Source organism: Aristolochia californica, unplaced genomic scaffold, assembly GCF_029961685.1.
Source record: "Aristolochia californica isolate CCGP_79_NKW_82.1479 unplaced genomic scaffold, dmAriCali1.0.hap1 SCAF_9, whole genome shotgun sequence".
NCBI classification, from domain to species: Eukaryota; Viridiplantae; Streptophyta; class Magnoliopsida; order Piperales; family Aristolochiaceae; genus Aristolochia; species Aristolochia californica.
In genome coordinates this window covers 10,514,872-10,533,062 of record NW_027182290.1, presented here as the reverse complement: position 1 = coordinate 10,533,062, position 18,191 = coordinate 10,514,872, and the positions used below count along the sequence as shown (strand labels likewise).

The following is an 18,191-nucleotide window of genomic DNA, read 5'->3' as shown; positions in this document are numbered from 1 at the left end:
ATATCATGTGTGTTTCAGGACTTGAAGACAAAGAAGATAATTGGTTTCGAACATGAGAAATATGTTCTTTATGTGCTGAATAGTGTATCTACTCCGACAATTGTGGCATTGTCTGCAAAAGATTCACTTTTTTATGGCACCTGAGGGTGGGGCATCCATCACCAAAAAAACTCCTTCAGTCCTTTTCATCTTTATCTGTTGATGTTTCTTTTGACTATGAGTCTTGTCAATTTGGAAAACAAAGTAGCTCCAGTTTCCCATTTAGTTCTAGTCGTAGTTCTCGTCTTTTTGAATTAATTCATTCTGATGTATGAGGCCCACATAGAGTCCTAAGTCCATTTGGCTTTACGTACTTTGTGTCCTTCATTGATGATTCCAGTTGGGTGACTTGTACCTTTTACAAGAAAAATTCAAGGTCTTTGATGTTTTTGTGAAGTTTTTTAATGAAATAAAAAATCAATTTGATGTACGTGTTAGTGTGTTTCACACTGTTAATGGACTTGATTTTCTCAACCAGCAGTTTGCATCTTTTTGTGCCTTGCATGGAATTAATCATCACACTTCATGTGTGTATACTCTCCAACAAAATGGGGTTGGCGAGCGTAAAAGTTGACATCTTCTTGAAGTAATTCATACTTTATTATTTCACTTCATATTCCTAAATCATATTGGAGATTAATCGTATGCCATCATCTGTTGTGCAAGGCAAAATTCTGATTTAAATTTTAAAACCATAATGAAAATTGTTTGATGTTGTTCCTCGAATATTTAGGTCTACTTGTTTTGTTGATTCTTTCAATCCATCTATGGATAAGTTATGTCCTTGTGCTATCAAATGTCTTCCTAGGTAATTCACGTAATTAGAAGGAATACAAGTGATATGATCCAGTCAATAGGAAAACATATATTTCTTCTGATGTCACATTTTTTGAGTCTACTCCATATTTTGCATCTTCTACATAATCTCTATCTAAACCTAATATGGATAACCCAATTCCCATTGCTGTTATGATCCACCTTCTATAGGTCCTACTCCACCACTTCAGGTGTATAGGAGACGTTCTCGTCGCTTATTGCCTCCATTAACACTAACAAACTTTCCAGCTCGTGAGCTCTCTTCTCATGACCAGCCATCTTCCTCTTTGCGTATAGGTCCTACTACCTTTGACTTGGATCTTCCTATTAGTCTTCGGAAAGGTGAAAGGTTGTGTACTTCTAATCCTATTTCTCACTATGTATGCTTTGATTTCTTGTCCCATTCATACATGTCGTTGTCCTTGTCTTCTATTCCTCATTCAGTAAAAGATGTTGTGATTTTGACCTAAGAGGAAATGTGCTATAGATGAGGAAATGGGTGCATTGGTTCTAGAGGCACATGGAGCCTATGTGACTCTCCTTTTGGAGCAGTTGTTGTTGGATGTCATTGAGTCTATACTATCAAGTATAAGGCAGATGTGACTATTAAGCTGTATAAGGCCAGATTAGTAGCCAAGGGCTATACATAAACATTTGGTGTAGATGTCTTTGAGACATTCTCACCTGTTGCTCAACTTACTTCCGTCTGTATATTGGTTTCAATGGTATTAAATCAGGGTTGGCCATTGTTTTAGTTGGATGTAAGAACACTTTTCTATATAGGGACTTGAAGGAAGAGGTGTATATGGGGCAACCTCCGGGGTATGTTGCTTAGGGGGAGAATGCTAAAGTGTGCCTGTGGATGAAAGCCTTTTATGGGCTTAAATAGAGTCTAAGAGCTTGGTTTGAGAAATTTCAGTACCGTGGTAACACATTTTGGGTTTTATAGAAGTCACTATGATCATTTGATCTTTGTACTCAAAAGGAAGCAAAGTATTGTTATTTTAATTGTGTATTTTGATAACATTATCTTGTTTGGCAGTGATTTAGAAGGGATTGTAGAAGTAAAATAGTATTTGGCCACACAATTTCAAACCAAAGATATAGGACAACTTAAGTATTTCCTTGGCATTGAAGCAACTCAGAGTAAAAAAGGTATTGTTCTTTCTCAATAGATTGAAACTTAGGATTCCATGATGTATAATCAAAGTAGAAGATGATTAAGGGGTGAGAAAAAGAAGGAGAGTTGTGGAGAGCAAGTTTTAGGAGGAGAAGAGGAGAGTTGTACTCAGATTACAAGAAGTTAATCAAAGTTTTCCTCTTTTCCAGAAATTCAACATGGTATCATAGCATTTTCAGTGAGTTGACTTGGTCAACCCACAAAGATAATGTGATATTTTTTTGATCTATCATCTCTAATAGTTTAGGTTCGTATTCTATCTTTTTTTTTCTGTTTGATTCCAATATCCGTTGTTTTCTTGGCATTCGCGCCTCCATACCGAGCTTTTCATATTGCAAGTTACATATTGACGGAAAGATAATCAACTCTACTTTCCAACACTAAACAAATTTTGGAAATCAGAGTTTTCTACAAAGAGAAATAGATATTTGAAGCAGAAAGGTCAGACTGCAAGAGAGGTTCGAGCAATAGCAGAAAGCTTCAACTTTTGAGCCATCTTATGCCATCAAGAACGGGAATTTACAGGGAGAAATATATATCCAAAGAAATATCTATAAGTCTATTTTCTTACGTATTTAACCAATTCTCAATCTGAGCTTTCTAGAGGGAGATATTGATCTTGGAAGAATCAATGGTCTTGCTGGCCAAAGAAGAAAGAATATTTAGTTCGGTTTGATTACAAATTCCCGAAATATATCAACTTCTTTATCTCAAAAGAAGTATGTTTTATGAAGAGAAGTTATACTTGGATGAAAGATATTGAAGTCTAGTTTTTAGAATGAGAAAATTTCATGTCAATTTGATCTATAGTTAAGGAGATATTCACATCGCAGTCGGCAAGGGTCAAAATACATAATGAAGAAAATCAAGAGGTCATAAAAGATTTAAGAACGAATATTTTTATGGCAAATTGAATATCAAATTAAAGATATTTGAGTCTAGTTTCTTGATTAACAAATTGTTTGTGATTCTGAGCAATATTTTTGGAGATATTGATATTAGAAGTATCAAAGGTCAGTCCTGCTGAAAATCTCTCATTTTTCCCTATTTCCTCTCCTATTATCTCTCGAGGCATTGACATGATTTGAGTTTCCCTTTCTCCTAAAATCTGAGTTTTTAGCCAAATTTGTCTTCTAATCATAAAGTTTTAGTCCAACTTAATCACTCCATGATGTGCTCATTCAAGATATATCTTGCATCAATATTGTTTTTAAGTTTTGTGTTTTTGTTACTTGGTTGTATATCTTCTACATAGTTAACTATGAAAAATTGTGATTACCCCAAAAAAGTTATACTTAGTCAAGTTTATTAAGTTCTACAGTTATAGTCTCCTCTAGTTTTCCAAATAAAAAGGTCACTATGGAAGTATGAGTGTTGCATAATCGCCTCCTTCTGGTTAAAGTTGTTTTCCTCAAGTATTTTTTCAGTTTATCCTCTTGTGTTTTTATCACTTCAAAACAATACCTAGTCCCACTACCTAAAAAGTATAAGAGTGTACCCAACATCCAGCTTAAGTCAAGTCTTTTATTTTTCACTCAAGAGGTGATTTGTGTTTGAGCTACCCTTAAAAAGTGAGTAGTATATATTTTTAGCCTTAAAGTTGGGTTAGTTTTCCACCTTTAAAATTGAGCGGAGTGTTGTTTCAAACTACAACCGTTTTGACTGGTGTATGGAGCTTTGTCGTACGACTAGGAATGATTTTCTTCTCCCATATTGTGTTTTATCCAAGTTGATTCTCTACGTCCTTTTTATCCCCAGCTTGAGGAGGAGAGGTAGAAGAAGTACAAGAAATAGGTATTTTGTTCCACACGTTGTGGTAATTTTTATGTGACCAAAATATTCAAGAAAGGGGGAGTACAAAAGATGAAGTTTTTACATCTATGAAGAGTATTTTGTGGCAAAGAAAATTGAAGACCAAGATCCTTTTCATTGTAAGCTGAAGTTATAAACTTCAGCTGGAGGGGGAGTGTTGAAGCGAAGATATGGAAGACTCTTACATGATTCTCACAGTAAAAAGTTTCACAAAGCAAGAATTAATATGGAGTCTTACAAGAGTCTCACAGAAGGAAGGCTCATAGAAGAGTCTTAGCTTAAAGATGTTTTAGTTATTTTAGTCTTCTATTTATGTTGAGTTGTTGAATTATGCTAGGATTGATTTTTAGGTGTTAGACTTTGGGTGTAATTGGGACAAAGGTAGTTTAATTGTAATTGGACTCTATTACTTTCCTCTATTATAAATAGGGGCTCATGTACTAAGATTACAATAAGTCAATGAAGTTTTCCTCTTTTCTAAAAATTTGACAAGGTGCTTAGCTTGTGGACTTCTCCCATGGTCCTTTTGTTAAGGATAAGACTGAGTACAAACGCCTAGTTGGGAAGTTGATCTATGCGACAATCACCAGGCCCAATATATCTTTTGCTATGGAAGTAGTGAACTAGTTTATGGAGAATCTAAGGTTGGTACATTTAGATGCGGCTCACCAAATTTTGAAATATTTGAAAGGGGCTCTTGGAAAAGGCCTCATGTATACTTAGAATGATATGACTGATGTACTAGGTTACTCTGATGCAGATTATGTTGGGTGTAAAATGGATAGGAGGTCCACTACTGGTTACTATTGTTTTATTGGAGGTATCCTAGTGTGCTAGAAGAGCACGAAACAAGCTGTAGTGGCCAAATTTATTGTAGAGGCTGAGTACAGAGCAATGATTCGCACAGTTAGTGAGATTTTGTGGGTTAAGTTTGGCTTGGTTGAGTTTGGTTTTTCTGTTCTAGAACCTATGACTATGAAGTGTGATAATCAAGCAACAATTTTCATAATAAGCAACCCAGTGTTTTATGAAAGAACGAAACATAGAGAAGTCGACTGTCATTTTATTAGAGATGCTGTCTTGCAAGGGAAAGTTGTTACTCTATAAGTGAAGTCCTTAGGGCAGCTTGGAGATTGTGTTTATGAGACCTCTTGGAAGGAACGAATACTTGAAATTTTGTGATAAGCTGGGATTTTTTTATATCTACTCTCTAGCTTGAGGGGGAGTGTTAAATTACATAGCCAAATGTATTTTGGTCATTTATTAATGTATCATAAGTGTCATAATGTACCATCAGGGTAGTTTTCATGTTATATGCATATGTTACAATTTGTGTTTAAATCAGAGTTGTACAGAGAGAGAGAGATATGAAGTGTTTGTACTTAAGGGACATTTCTGTCTTTTTACCATAATTTCACTTAAGTGAGTATAAGAGGGTTCAGTCTCGATTTTCGAGACTGATCACGCAACCTTTCTCCACTGCTTCTCAGCAACCTCGTCCCCCTGTTTTTTGATGAAAAAACTTCGTCCCCTGTGCTTATTCTTATTGAAAAAAGTAAGAAGAAAGAAGGTTGAAGAGAGAGAATGAGAGGGAGAGAAAGTGGAGAAGAGAAAATTGAGAAAGTAGCTGAGATGGGGGACTTTGACATCTCCCAATTTCTATTTATAGCTTAGGGTTGAGTGAGTTGAGTACAATTTACAATATTGCCCCTACTTTAAGTATAAATCCTAATTCTCTATATCTCTTATTCTACGTATCCCCTATACATGAAATTTGGTCCATAGACATAGTTTGACATGTAGAATAAGATTACATCAAGAAATATAAATAATGATAAGGTAAAATGACCAAAATGCCCCTATTCTTGTTTTTCAACACTTCTCTTCTATCTTCATATTTTCATCATTTTTTGCTTTTTGTCAAAAAAAAAAGAGGATCTCCCAAAATAAGTAGAGAACTGGAAAGTTGGGATTTGTAAAAAGTTTTGTTAAACAAAGCAAAAAAAAATTGAAATCAATGAAAACATGAAAGATGATTTCAAAAGAAAAATTGTGATAAAAATCAACAACTAGAAAAACTTGCTTAGGAACTACGGAAACAATTATGTCTTGTTTTATACTTTTGAAACTGTTGAGCCCCTTACCCTGGTGAGATTTAAACTTGGGGCTTCACACTAGAAAACCCCCATGTGGCCATTGAGCAAGAGGCTCAATCCACAAAACCGAAGACATGGAAGCAGTTTTATACCATTATTAATCTATTAAACATGACAAAGAATCAATCCTTGGACCATAAAATAAGAAGATCAACCTAAGAAACTCAAAATTAGGAATTTAAATAAATCTCAAAACAAAAGGGAACTTTTTTTCCCAAAAGAAAGTTTTTACTAAACAGAATACTGACAAGGTTTTTGCAAGAAACTAAGGCTGTTTCTAAATTTAGAACCAAAAAAATAATGAAATTCCAAAAGAACTCTAGAATTTGATGTCATAGGTTAAAAAGGATGCTCGTTCAGTGTTACCTTTTTTTGAGATGGAATTGGATAATGGTAATAAATTTTGGCACTTCCTAATTTGACTCCAATCAACCATGGACCAATCCTGTCAGCCATGATTAAACAATGGAAATGAACTGGAGGAAATAAGAGTGGAAACTCTTACTACAGGAATCTTCTGAAATTTTTTAATTTTTTTGGATATTTTAGAAATTTTTGGTATCGTGATATACTCTTATGGAATTTTCTGACATTTTCATCGATTTTTTTTTAATTTTATGGGATGAATTAATATTTTACAGACTTTATAGAAATTTCAAAAAAATCAAAATTCTCTGAAAATTTCCTGGAAACATTTCTAGGAATTTTGAGAAAATTTCCAGAATTCTTGAGGAACATCTGAAAAGTTTATGATTTTCCTGGGAATTTTCTGGATTTTTTATGTTTCCTAGACATGTTCTGAAATTTAAATGGCTTTTTGGAAAAAAAATTGTGGAAAAGTTTTTTATAGAAAACAATTTTTTTGAATGTAGATGTTGGTGGGCAAACAAAAATGGAACTAGAGCCAACCCAAGTCTGATTTTGTGTTTTGTGTTACTTCTTTGTTTGTTTTCTGGGGCTCAGATTTGAGGTCTTAGAAGTGACTTGTGTGTACCAAAACACCAGTTTATAGTTGTATATGTGCACAACGTCGTATGCTAGTTGTTTGAAAGTGAATGTTGTTGTATGTGGAAGAATAATCCCACATTGGTTTTGGGTTGGAAAGGATACTACGTTTATTAATTGGGAATAACCTCTCAACTTCGACAAGTCATTTTCGAAGAAATGGACTCAATTTTAACATTCTTATTCCTCATATTTGATTGAAATTCGAGCAAAGCAGTGAAGTAAACAAAGTTCAAAACCTAAACTTTGATACCATGTTACAATAAAATGATCAGAGTAAAGATTTGTAATCTGAGAGAGAAGAAGAGAATGGTGAATGAGCATATGCTGTTTGACCCCTCATATTCTAATTACACTTATAGACTTCACAATTGTAGTTTGGTTGGAACTCAAGTAGAGATTGATTTACATAATGACAAGGGGTTCTTTTTAACAAGAAGTCTTTTTCTCTGTTTTACTTGCCCTTTACATGATGTGCCCAGTCAACTTACATCATTGACAAATTTCTGTACTCTGGTGGTTGTTGAGATTACAGTCTCCTCTGATGTCATAAAAAGGGCGACTATCACTGAACTGGCTTCTGTTCCAGTTCAATTGGGTTCATATTGGTCTGACCTTTGTGCTGTCACATTATGGAATACAATATTATGGTTGTTGAAATTTTGTTGATCTATCTTCTTTTTTTTTGTTAAGTATCTCAAGGTGAAGAAAAACTTACATCTCCTAAAAAGGAGGTCTTGGAGGCGACATGCGCGACACGGAGGTCTCAGTGATTCGGGGAGTCTCAATCCCCTCCTGCAGTGGCCGACGGCTTGTGTCAATCTCTGTCGACCCCATCGGCGGTTTGGAAATCGTTTCGACGAGGTTTTTTGCCGGTAAGGAGAAAGACAAGGTGTACAATACAGCCTCCTCCCTCCCTCTCCTTTCGTTCTACTAGAAATGGTGGTCTTGAGCGTCGTTTCGAGAAGGGAGAGTCTAGCTCATGGATCCCGTGTCTCAGTGCTTCAGCTCGGGATCGCCCGACCGGGAACGAGGATCCTTCCGATCCTCTGCTGCCCGATGATGACTTCCGTGAATCCAAAGTAGATGAAAATCGGGACCGAAGGGGCTGGACAAATGTTCTGGCTAGGAGAGTCAGAAGAGGAGGAAATGTTGTGTCATCAGAAACATCTTTCTCTTTCGGCGACTCAGCTTTGGTGATTTGTCGTACCCGAGACCGAGATGACCTTGCAATCTGAATCATTGTACATAGCATCGGGAAGCGAGCCTTCGTTTCCTTCCCGGAGACTGAATGCTCATCGTTCCCTAGGCTGTTTGTGGCTGCTACCTCGGATGATGGTCATTGAACCCAATCCAAGGAGCTTCAGGTTGGTCCGATTTCTTTTCATTTCTCCGTATTATGCTACTAGAAGAGCTAGGAATGCAAGATTGTCCAAAGTTGAGGGGAGATGGTCATGGCGAGAGTACCAGAAGTGTACGTACCTGCTGCAACGAGCCTTCAAGATGTGCCATCCCCAAGATTTCGGCCGCTGCCATTACTGAGCACTGCACCCACTGTTGCTTCACCTCCTAAGCCCACTGTTGCTTCACCTCCTAAGCCCACTGATGCTTCACTTCCCATGCTCAAAAGCACTGCAATGCTGTTGTCACTGCCCATGGAAGTCTTTCTCCTCCCAGACTCCTTGTCGATGCACTGACGACCATGATTGACCCAAGTTGGAACTCCATTGGCCTCACGAACTGGTTTTGTGCTCGATTGCATCTTGACTATCTTCTGAGGGCTTCTTACCTTGGGCCGCTGGTTTGACTGATTTCCTTCTTCTCCATCCCTTCCTAACTTCGATCTAGATCTCTTGGACTCAGAATCAGCCACTGAAACCTTTACTTAGCCTGCTACTGTTAAGTTGCGGAGCCCAATTAACGCCTTACGCTGAGTTGGTACACAGGTCGATCTTCTAGTTATTGAGATGGAGAATATTGCTCAGGAAGACAAGGAAAACATACCCTCAAAAGTAAATTAGAACATTCCTGTAACTGAACTCAGGAGATCTGCCAGAACTAACAAACCACCAACAGAGGTACACCCTTGCATTGATGGCAGCAAGCTGTACAAGGCAAGACTGGTGGTAAAGGGCTTCCAATAAAAACAAGGCATTGACCACATTGAGATTTTCTCTCCAGTAGTGAAATTGATTACTATTAGAATAGTACTTGGACTAGTGGCAAATGCAGAATTGCACTTAGAGCAGTTGGATGTAATGACAACCTTTCTTCATGGTGATTTGGAGGAAGAAATTTACATGATGCAACCACAAGGTTTCAAAGCACAAGGAAAGGAGAAAATAGTGTGCAAACTTCAAAAGAGCTTGTATGGTCTTAAACAGGCTCCAAGATAGTGGTATACGAAGTTTGACATCTTCATGAGTAGTATTGGTTTCTTGAGGTGCTAGGCGGATCATTCTTGTTATGTGAAGAAGTTTGATGACTCCTACATCATTCTACTACTATATGTTGATGACATGTTGATAGCAGGTGTTTGCAAATAGAAAATAGATAAGTTGAAAAGGGAATTGTCCAAGAAGTTTGCAATGAAGGATTTGGGTGCTACAAAACAAATCATTGGGATGAGGATTACTAGAGATACTGATGTCTTGATGTTGCAAGAAGAATATGTGAAGTTGTTGAGCAGATTCAACATGAATGATACAAATCCAGTGAGTGAGTCCTTTGGTTATGTCACTTTAGGCTATCTAAGGAGCTTACATGGCCAATGTGCCTTATGCTTCTGCTATTGGCAGTCTCATGTATGATATGGTGTGCACTAGACCAGACATAGCTCATGCACTAGGAGTTGTGAGCAGATATATGAGTAATCTGGGTAAGCAACATTGGGAAGCAGTGAAGTGGATTCTCAGGTCTTTGAGAGGTACTGCAGACAACCTTATGTTTAAGAAAGTCAGACTTAGGATTACAGGGTTATTTAGATGTTGACATGGCTGGAGACATTGATGGCAGGAAGAGTACCACTGGATATGTATACACATTAGGTGGTACAACAGTTACTTGGGTCTCTAAGTTGCAGAAGATAGTTGCTATTTCCACTACTGAGGTAGAATATGTCGCCGTGACCGAAGCCAGCAAAGAGATAGTATTGTTGTAGTCAAGCATGGGAAGAATGTGTTGTATTGTCACAGTCAGAGTGTTATTCATTTAACAAAGAACCTTGTTTATCATAACAGAACAAAGCACATACAGGTGCGTTATCACTTCATTAGATCGGCTCTTGAAGATGGAGTATTAGCACTTGAGAAGATTCAAGAGAGTCAGAATCCAGCTGATATGTTGACAAAGACTGTTACGATTGAGAAACTGAAGTTGTGTGCAACTATAGTTGAACTTCTATCTAAGGATTGAGAAACTGTTGCCGCTACAGAGGAGATAGTGATGATGGATTAGTCTCCAAGCTGTTGCCCTAATTTTTTCTTTATATTTCGGGGAGCCTCTATTAGGGTTTTATCACATTCCGAGGAGCATCAGTTGCGGCTGAGAGAGGTTAGAGAAAAACTACACCTGTAAGTGTGTGCGATCTCTCTTGTAAACTATTTCATCTTCATAGTCGATTACCGCTGCAATAGAAGACAGGACATAGTCTCACCTTGAGGCGAACTTGTATAAATCTTGTTGCTTGTTCTCGTGCTTGTTTTTTCTTTCTTCCGCGATTATTATTATTATTGCTCTCGTTAGTTTGGAATTAGGGCATCTAATTCCTAACAGCTACTATTGCTCCTAGCTCTAGTCGTTCGGGGAGCTCATCCACCCTTGCTCTCGCTACATATTAGATGCGTCGTAGAGCTCCTGCTCAAGCCTCCCCACAAGGGGAATCTTTTGGGCGACAGTCTGGTGGACTTGACCACTCTTTGGAATGCATCTCGTTCCCCCCTCAGGATGCTCGTTCGGATCAATTCATTGCCGCCCTTCAGGCAGAAAGGCACTGCTGCGATGATGATACTTGGCAACAAATGATGAATCTTGTCAGACTTATGAGAGTCGTCTACAAAGGCTACCTGCTTGGTGATGATGGTTCAGGAGTGCACAAACCACCCGAGAAATGATTGTGGTCTCCTGGAACATTCGAGGAGTTGGCTCACCTAGGAAGTCCGTTGTAATTACCCGCGTTCTTGCCTCTTGTAAGCCCTCAATTGTGATCCTCCAAGAGACGATGTGTCAGAATATGACTACCTCCATTGCTCGGGAAATCTGGCCTTGCCCAATCTTGGATTGGCGTGCCATCGATATGGTGGGCCACTCTGGTGGTTTGATTGCCCTCTGGAACTCCACACGGTTGACCTCACGGATCTGCCTTGGCCAGTTCTCGATTGGGCTGAGATTTTTTGTGACTGTTGTTGGGGCAGCATTTGGGGACTAGCTGGGGTCTATGGGCTTACCAGATACAGGTAGCGTAGATCTTTTTCGGAGGAGCTTCAAATTCTTCTACAGCTTTGGTCAGTGCCTTGGCTCATTGCCAGGGATTTTTATGTGATCAGATTTTGCAACGAGAAGTCACCACTTGCTATCCGTATTTCCTTTTCCATGAGACACTTTGAGGATTTCATCGGAAGCTTTGAGCTTGTGGAGATTCCACTGTCTGGAAAGACCTTCACTTAGTAGAATGGGCAGAGGCAACCCATCCTTCCCAAATTCGATAGATTTCTTGTGAGCGTTGATTGGCTTCTGTTATATGACAATGCTTCTGGTAAGGTTCTTAATGTGTGGGATTTTACCACTGGTTGATCCTCCTTTCCACATCTTTTGGTAGATGGGGACCGACTCCTTTTCATTTTGAGAACTCGTGGTTGCTTGATGTGGACTTTGATCATCTTTTGGCTGATTGGTGGTGGCCATGCCGACTGGTACCTCCCTTAGAAGCTAAAACTCCTCAAAGGCAAATTGAGATCATTGGCTTCCAACATGAATTCTTCCCTTGGTGTTGAGAAAGTTTCCCTCCTCTCACAGATTGGCATTTTGGACCAGATTGAAGAACAAAGGTATCTCTCAAATGCTGAATTTATCATCTCGTGTTGTTTTGTAGTCTCGTCTCCATGCTTTTGATGGAAACAGTGTGCCTATTTTCAATGGTTGAAAAAGGGGGATGCCAACATAAAGTTTTTTCATGTCGTCGCCTCAATGAATCGTAGGACTAATCGAGTTACCTCATTATGTGTTGACAATAAGGTTACCTCAGATAGTGTTAAAGTTGTGGAGCCTAATTAACGCCTTACGCTGAGTTGGTTGCGGATTGACTTGCGTGGTCAGGTTTTCGTGGGGGTGGGAAACCCTCCGCCCCCGCCCGGTCCACGATATATTAACTGTTATTTCATTAAGGGCAACTTGGGAATTTTACTCTTGTATCACGGTTGCTGTTGCCCTAGTTTTCTCTTTATAATTGACGGGCGTCGCTCTCAAGTTGTAGCCTGAGAGGTTAGAGAGAAACACTTGTAAGTATGCGATTTCTCTTGTAAACTATTTCATCTTCATAGTGGATTACTGTAGCGGCGGAAGACAGGACAGTCCCACCTTGAGGTGAACCTGTATAAATCTTGTTGTGCTTTTCTTTGCTTGTTTTTTCCCTTCTTTTGTGTTTATTATTATTCCTCTCATTAGTTTGGAATTAGGGCTTTTAGTACCTAACAGATAAATCCTCCATCGCTGATGCTTTGGTCAAGTTTAATGTAGATCTTTATATTGAGTGTCCTCATCGGCCTAGGCTCCATCACCTTCATTTTGCCAAAATCTCCGCTACTGCCGCTTCATTCCTGGAGCTCCCTTTCTCTGATACAGAGATTGAGAAGGTTGTTCTTGGGTTGGCCTGTGATCGCGCGCCAGGCCCTGATGGTTTGAATGGGGATTTCTTCTATAGTGCTTGGTCCATTACTTTCAGAAGCATGGGGGCCTCCTTTATTGCCTTAGTCCTTAAGAAGGCTAATGTTGAGCAGCCAGGTGACTTCCGCCCCAGCAGTCTCATCTCCAGCTCTTACAAAATTATTGTTCAACTCCTCACTCGGTGTTTGAAAGCCTTCCTTCCCTTGGTCATTCATCATGGATAAGGCGCTTTCCTTAGGGGAAGGAACATTCTGGACATGGCGGCGCATGAACTTTTTGATCATTACTCCTGCTCTAGCATCCCTCGCTTTGCGCTGAAGCTGGATCTTGAGAAGGTGTTCGACAAGGTTAATTGGGACCTCTTGGATGATCTTTTGGGCCAGATGGGATTTGGCGACCATTGGGGGTTTTGAATGAGAACTTGCATCTCTTCGGCCTGTTCCCTCCTTATTAGTGGGACCCTTTGTGGATTTTTTAAGGGATCTAGGGGAATTCAACAGGGGGATCCGCTATCCCCACTCTTATTCAAGATCGTGTCTGAGTTCCTCTTGGCTATGACCTACAAGGCTAAGGAGGTTGGCTAGCAGGAGCCAATCAGCAGCATTGAAGCCTTCTTCGCCTCCTTCAGTATGCAGATGATACTCTGTTATTCGGGGTTGGATCTTTGGACTATATTATGAAGGTCAAGGCCTTGCTAGGCCTTTTTGAGATTGCTTAGGGGCAGATAGTTAATTGGTAGAAGACACTTTATTGGGGTTTAACATCAACTTAGAGGAACTTCGTTCCATGGCGGATCTTCTGGGTTGCTCTCTCTCTGCCCTTCTGGCAACCTACCTTGGTCTCCCTCTCTTCACCTCTCGCATCAACATGGACCTTTGGTGCCCGGTTATTGAGAGGCTGGAATCTCGTTTGGCTTCTTGGATGGGTCATCTCCTCTCTAACGCTGGGAGGCTTACCCTTCACAAATGATTTCTTGTTTGGCTAGTATCCCAAATTATTTCTTCTCGTTCATGCATTGCCCTACTTTGATTTGCCACCAAATCGACAGTTTGATGAGGAAATTCCTTTGGCATGGCACCTCTACTGATTTCAAGTATCATCTAGTGGGTAGGACGGATGTTTGCTCTTCCAAATCTAAAGGGGGCTTGGGTGTTTGGCTCACTAAGGATATTAATTTGGCCCTCCTCAAATGGATCTGGAAATTCAACACTACCGGCAATAACCTATGGAGACCAATGGTGTCATTCAAGCTTAACTAGCATGAGAAGTGGTGGATCTCGGGAGGGAGGAGAACTACCCTTTCTCCAATCTGGAGAGCTATTTTTTCCTCTCCTCCTGCTATTCCGCTCGGGCATTCGCCTCCACGTTGGTAATGGTCACTCAATCCGCTTTTGGGAGAATTGGTGGGTTAGCTCTTGGCCTCTGAAGGCTTCCTTCGGTAGCGTCTAGCGAGCCTCCACACAGTACTGCCTGTCGGTCGTGGATGCTTGGGATTTGGGAGCATAGGACTCCGGTTACGTCGTTGTCTTGATGATGTTGATGCCCTTCTTGCTTCTCACCTGTTGGAGGTGATTTCCTCCTCAAGGCCTTGTGATGCTTTGGCTAATTTGAAGATTTGGTGGCCGGAGGCTAGTGGTATGTTTTTTGTGTCCTCCCCTGACTCCCTCATAAGGGATGAATTTCGACAACCCCCAACCGAGGTGGCTCTTATTTGGCATCTCTTTGTTCCCCCGAAGGTTAAATTTTGGTTGTGGAGTATTGGGCTTAATAGAATTCTCACTGCAGACAACCTTCATCGCCCTTGTGTGGCCTTGAGGAGGAGACTACTTGCCACCTCTTTGTGTCCTCCTCTTGGTCCGTGTGGATGAACATCCTCAATCGATTTGGGCTTCAGCTTTGCTTGCCGAATGACATCCTCTCTGTTGGGCGCTTGCTTCTCGGTGTTCCCCTCCCTAAATTGGGAAAGATGATCATTTCAGCTTGTGTTGCCTTCATTCCCTGGGGCATTTGGATGGAATGCAATAATAGGCGCTTCAACGCTAAACATCTATCTAGTGATTGGGTCACCTCCTCCATTATTGGCTTCATCTCCTCTATCCTTCATTCTTGGAAGGAGTTTTCTATTTTCTTTGGGCTCTTGCTTAGGGATAATTGGAATATCATTGCTCAAATGGGAGCCCCATTGAAGCCTCCAGCTATGCAAGAGTGGCAACCCCTTGATCCAGGTTTCATCAAGATGAATTTTGATGGTAGTTCTCTTGGCAACCCTGGCTTGGTAGGCTATGACTTCCATGATTCTGATGGTAACCTGCTCATATCTTATTCTGGGCCTATGGGCATTTCTGACTCCACTGCTATTGAGCTTCAGGCCCTCCTCGGAGGCTTCATCATCTTTAGTGAGCACTTCTCTGGGCCGCTCCACATTGAGGGAGACTCTGCGGTGATTGTTGGATGGTTTTCCTCTCCCTCTTCTCTGCCGTGGTGTCGTTGGGATCTATACTATTCCGTTCTTGATATTCTCCCCCACCTTACCTGTATTTGGTCCCATGTGCCCAGATCTGCAAATTCTGTTGTGGATGGTTTTCCTAAGCAGGTGGCCTCTCTCCATGCCCTTCACATCCCTAATCTTGTTTGTTTGGCTTTAATAAAATCATCACTTTCTCCAAAAAAGTATCTCAAGGTGAAGTCAGTAGGTAACAACCCCTTTTGAGGGTATATATACTCAAGTCTTGGGAGTGTCACCTTTAAGTTTTGAAATTAGAAGTTTAGATTGTCAACTGAAACAGACTGGTTTGCCCATGCTTGGTTACCGGTCTGCTGTCTAGCTGGCTGAAAATTTTCGGCACAACTTGTAACCATTATGAACAATCTTTTAATGAACAATCCTATGGTTGTTAGTTGGGAAATGGCATCGTAACTAGGTTAATCATTTTAGGATAGACTTGGATCCAACTTTAATACAGTATAAGAACAAAAAAATTGCTTGTTGGGCCCAGTTTGTACCCCAGTTAGTTTGTATCCTGTTTATGTTGTTCATGTCTCGGACCTGTCAGTCCTACTTGGATGAGTTTAAGAAGATATTTATGGTTATTAGTTGGGAAATGACATCCTAACTTAGGTAGTTATTTGGGAATGGACCTAGACCCAACTTCATAGTCATTTCAGTAGCTGAACTCAAAACCAAATTGTGTACAACATTTTGATTCAACCAACATTGAAATGACTCAGAAATCTACAATTGTGAGATCTCAATCTGTCTTACGGTTTGAGGGTTTAGTACCTGTTGAAGTCTAGCAAAAAGTTAGGTACATGACAAATTTTTCCCTTTGATCAGATTTCCATGAGTTTGTGATGATTCTAATGAGTATTTAAAATGTTAATTACTTCAATCAGGGGGAAAGAGGAGAAAATGTTTGTGTTAATTCTATGAGAAATTCAAATCACTCTGATTCCTAACCTTGTGGAAACAAGAAGAAAATCATTTCCTCTCTCCCAAATACCAAATAAAAAATCATTATTTGAGAAACAAAAAAACACACCAAATAACAAACAACGGGACAACAAATTGATTTCATTTTTCTTTTTGTCAAGTATAGATTCTTATTTTGTCCTCAAAAGAAAAGATAGAGATTCTTATTTAATCCTGATTTCCAATGGTCAAAAGTTTCATTTCCCCTGAAAATATGTCCCCATCTAATGTGAAAATGGTCCAGGGAAGTAAAAGTAGGAGAATTCTCCTTTTTCAGCTGAAACTATGCTTTATTGTATATAAAAGCTTTTTTATGGATCCAGTTTTACTAATTCCATTAAAATGGAATGAAACCTTGGGTCAAAGAATTATGAAGCATAATTTATCTTCACCATTGGCTTGTAAAGCCCATTCACCCAGGTGTTCTACCTAGTGCGCATCACCCTTTCATGAAGAATAGGTACAATAATGTACATATTGTTGTTTCGCCTCCTATTACACTGTGGTCTTCTTGACATGAAATGACTTCTGTGTCCTGTATTGTTGATCTTAAGACCCTTGGTACCTACAGTACTTGTTCTGAAAAACAATGTTTACTTTGCGAATCTCTCAAGTCCAGCTCTTTCTTGATGTTTACAGCGTCTTCTTATCATGTTTGATGTGATGCTCATTTTAGTGTTATGAGCACATTTCTGCATAATACAGAAAGAAGGAAAAAAAAAAGAGGTGAAACCACCTACTTTAAGGCTGCTTGAGTACATGAGCGTCCCTTGTCATCAACCACCTTGAGTTTTACCTGCCCATCCTCCCTACCCTAAAAAGTTGCTAGAGAACAAGAAGTAAAAAACAATAGAAGTTGCCAGTGAGTTTTCTTTCTGATAATCATGCTTGTAGACTGCTGATTCTGATTGAGAAACATAAATACGTTTCTGTTGGTTGGAGTAAAAAATGCTGATCTTTGTTTTTTCTGTGTTCCACGTGGAAGGAATTCAATTCTGAAGCAGATGCTCAAGCAAATTTAGCTGTTAATCTTGGGGGTGAGAAGCATCAAGTTGCTTTTGCTTTTGATTTGCTTTTGGCCTCCTGCTCTATTGATTTAACTCTATGCCATTAAACAGATGGTGAGGTCAAAGAAGACTATGACAGCAAGAGCTAGGTCAAAATATTCAGATTAATTTACCAATTGCAAAATAGTCCTGGGGAGTCTCAGAAGCTTTTGACGTTGACCATGCTGCTACTTGTGGGAATTACGCAGAGATTATTACTCATCAAAATTGAGTTCGATAACATTGCCAAACAAACCATGGATTAACATCTATTATATTCATCACTTTGCTTCTATTCCTTTTGCAGAATAGCGGATGTATCGTTTGATTCAAAATGTAAGGTATGGTATCTCCAATAGAGCTTAAGATGAATGATTTGGGAGGAAGTTGTGCATCTCTGCCTTTGGTAGATTCACCTGCTTTTATGGGTGGTTTAGGTTCGTTTGACGGCATGCATGAGGATTTTTAGCCGTCGTTGATAAAGAAAGTGAAATGGGCAACGAGAAGCAACGAGAAACAATCTTAAAAAGGTATTTTTAATGGAATCTAATAGAAAACAGTCCCTAACGTAGGAAAGCATAAAAATTAGCTCGAGCCTACTTACTAAGCTTGATGCAAACAATCATAAGTCAAGTTTAGGTTTTTCAGGTTGTTGGTCTCAAGAAGAAAACCGGTATTGGCCCGAAGACAGATTGGCAATGCCCAGTAAGGAGAAAAAAATTCATTGGAAGGGTCCATTCATTAAGTCGACGGAAGAAGTCGATCACCCAGGAGAGAAAAATGTGTTG

General features: G+C 39.6%; 1 protein-coding gene across 6 annotated transcripts in view; it reads left to right on the top strand.

Moving 5' to 3' along the window:
• LOC137940988 (uncharacterized) overlaps positions 1-17,789 on the top strand; it is a 33,079-nt gene extending 15,290 nt beyond the window's left edge. For all 6 annotated transcript variants that reach the window (XM_068786160.1, XM_068786161.1, XM_068786162.1 and 3 more), the window contains 2 exons: positions 17,343-17,394; positions 17,476-17,789. In XM_068786160.1, the coding sequence (XP_068642261.1) occupies positions 17,343-17,394; positions 17,476-17,513 (90 nt within the window). In that variant the 3' untranslated portion in view covers positions 17,514-17,789. The remainder of the gene's footprint in view (positions 1-17,342; positions 17,395-17,475) is intronic.
• The last annotated feature ends 402 nt before the right edge of the window (positions 17,790-18,191 follow it).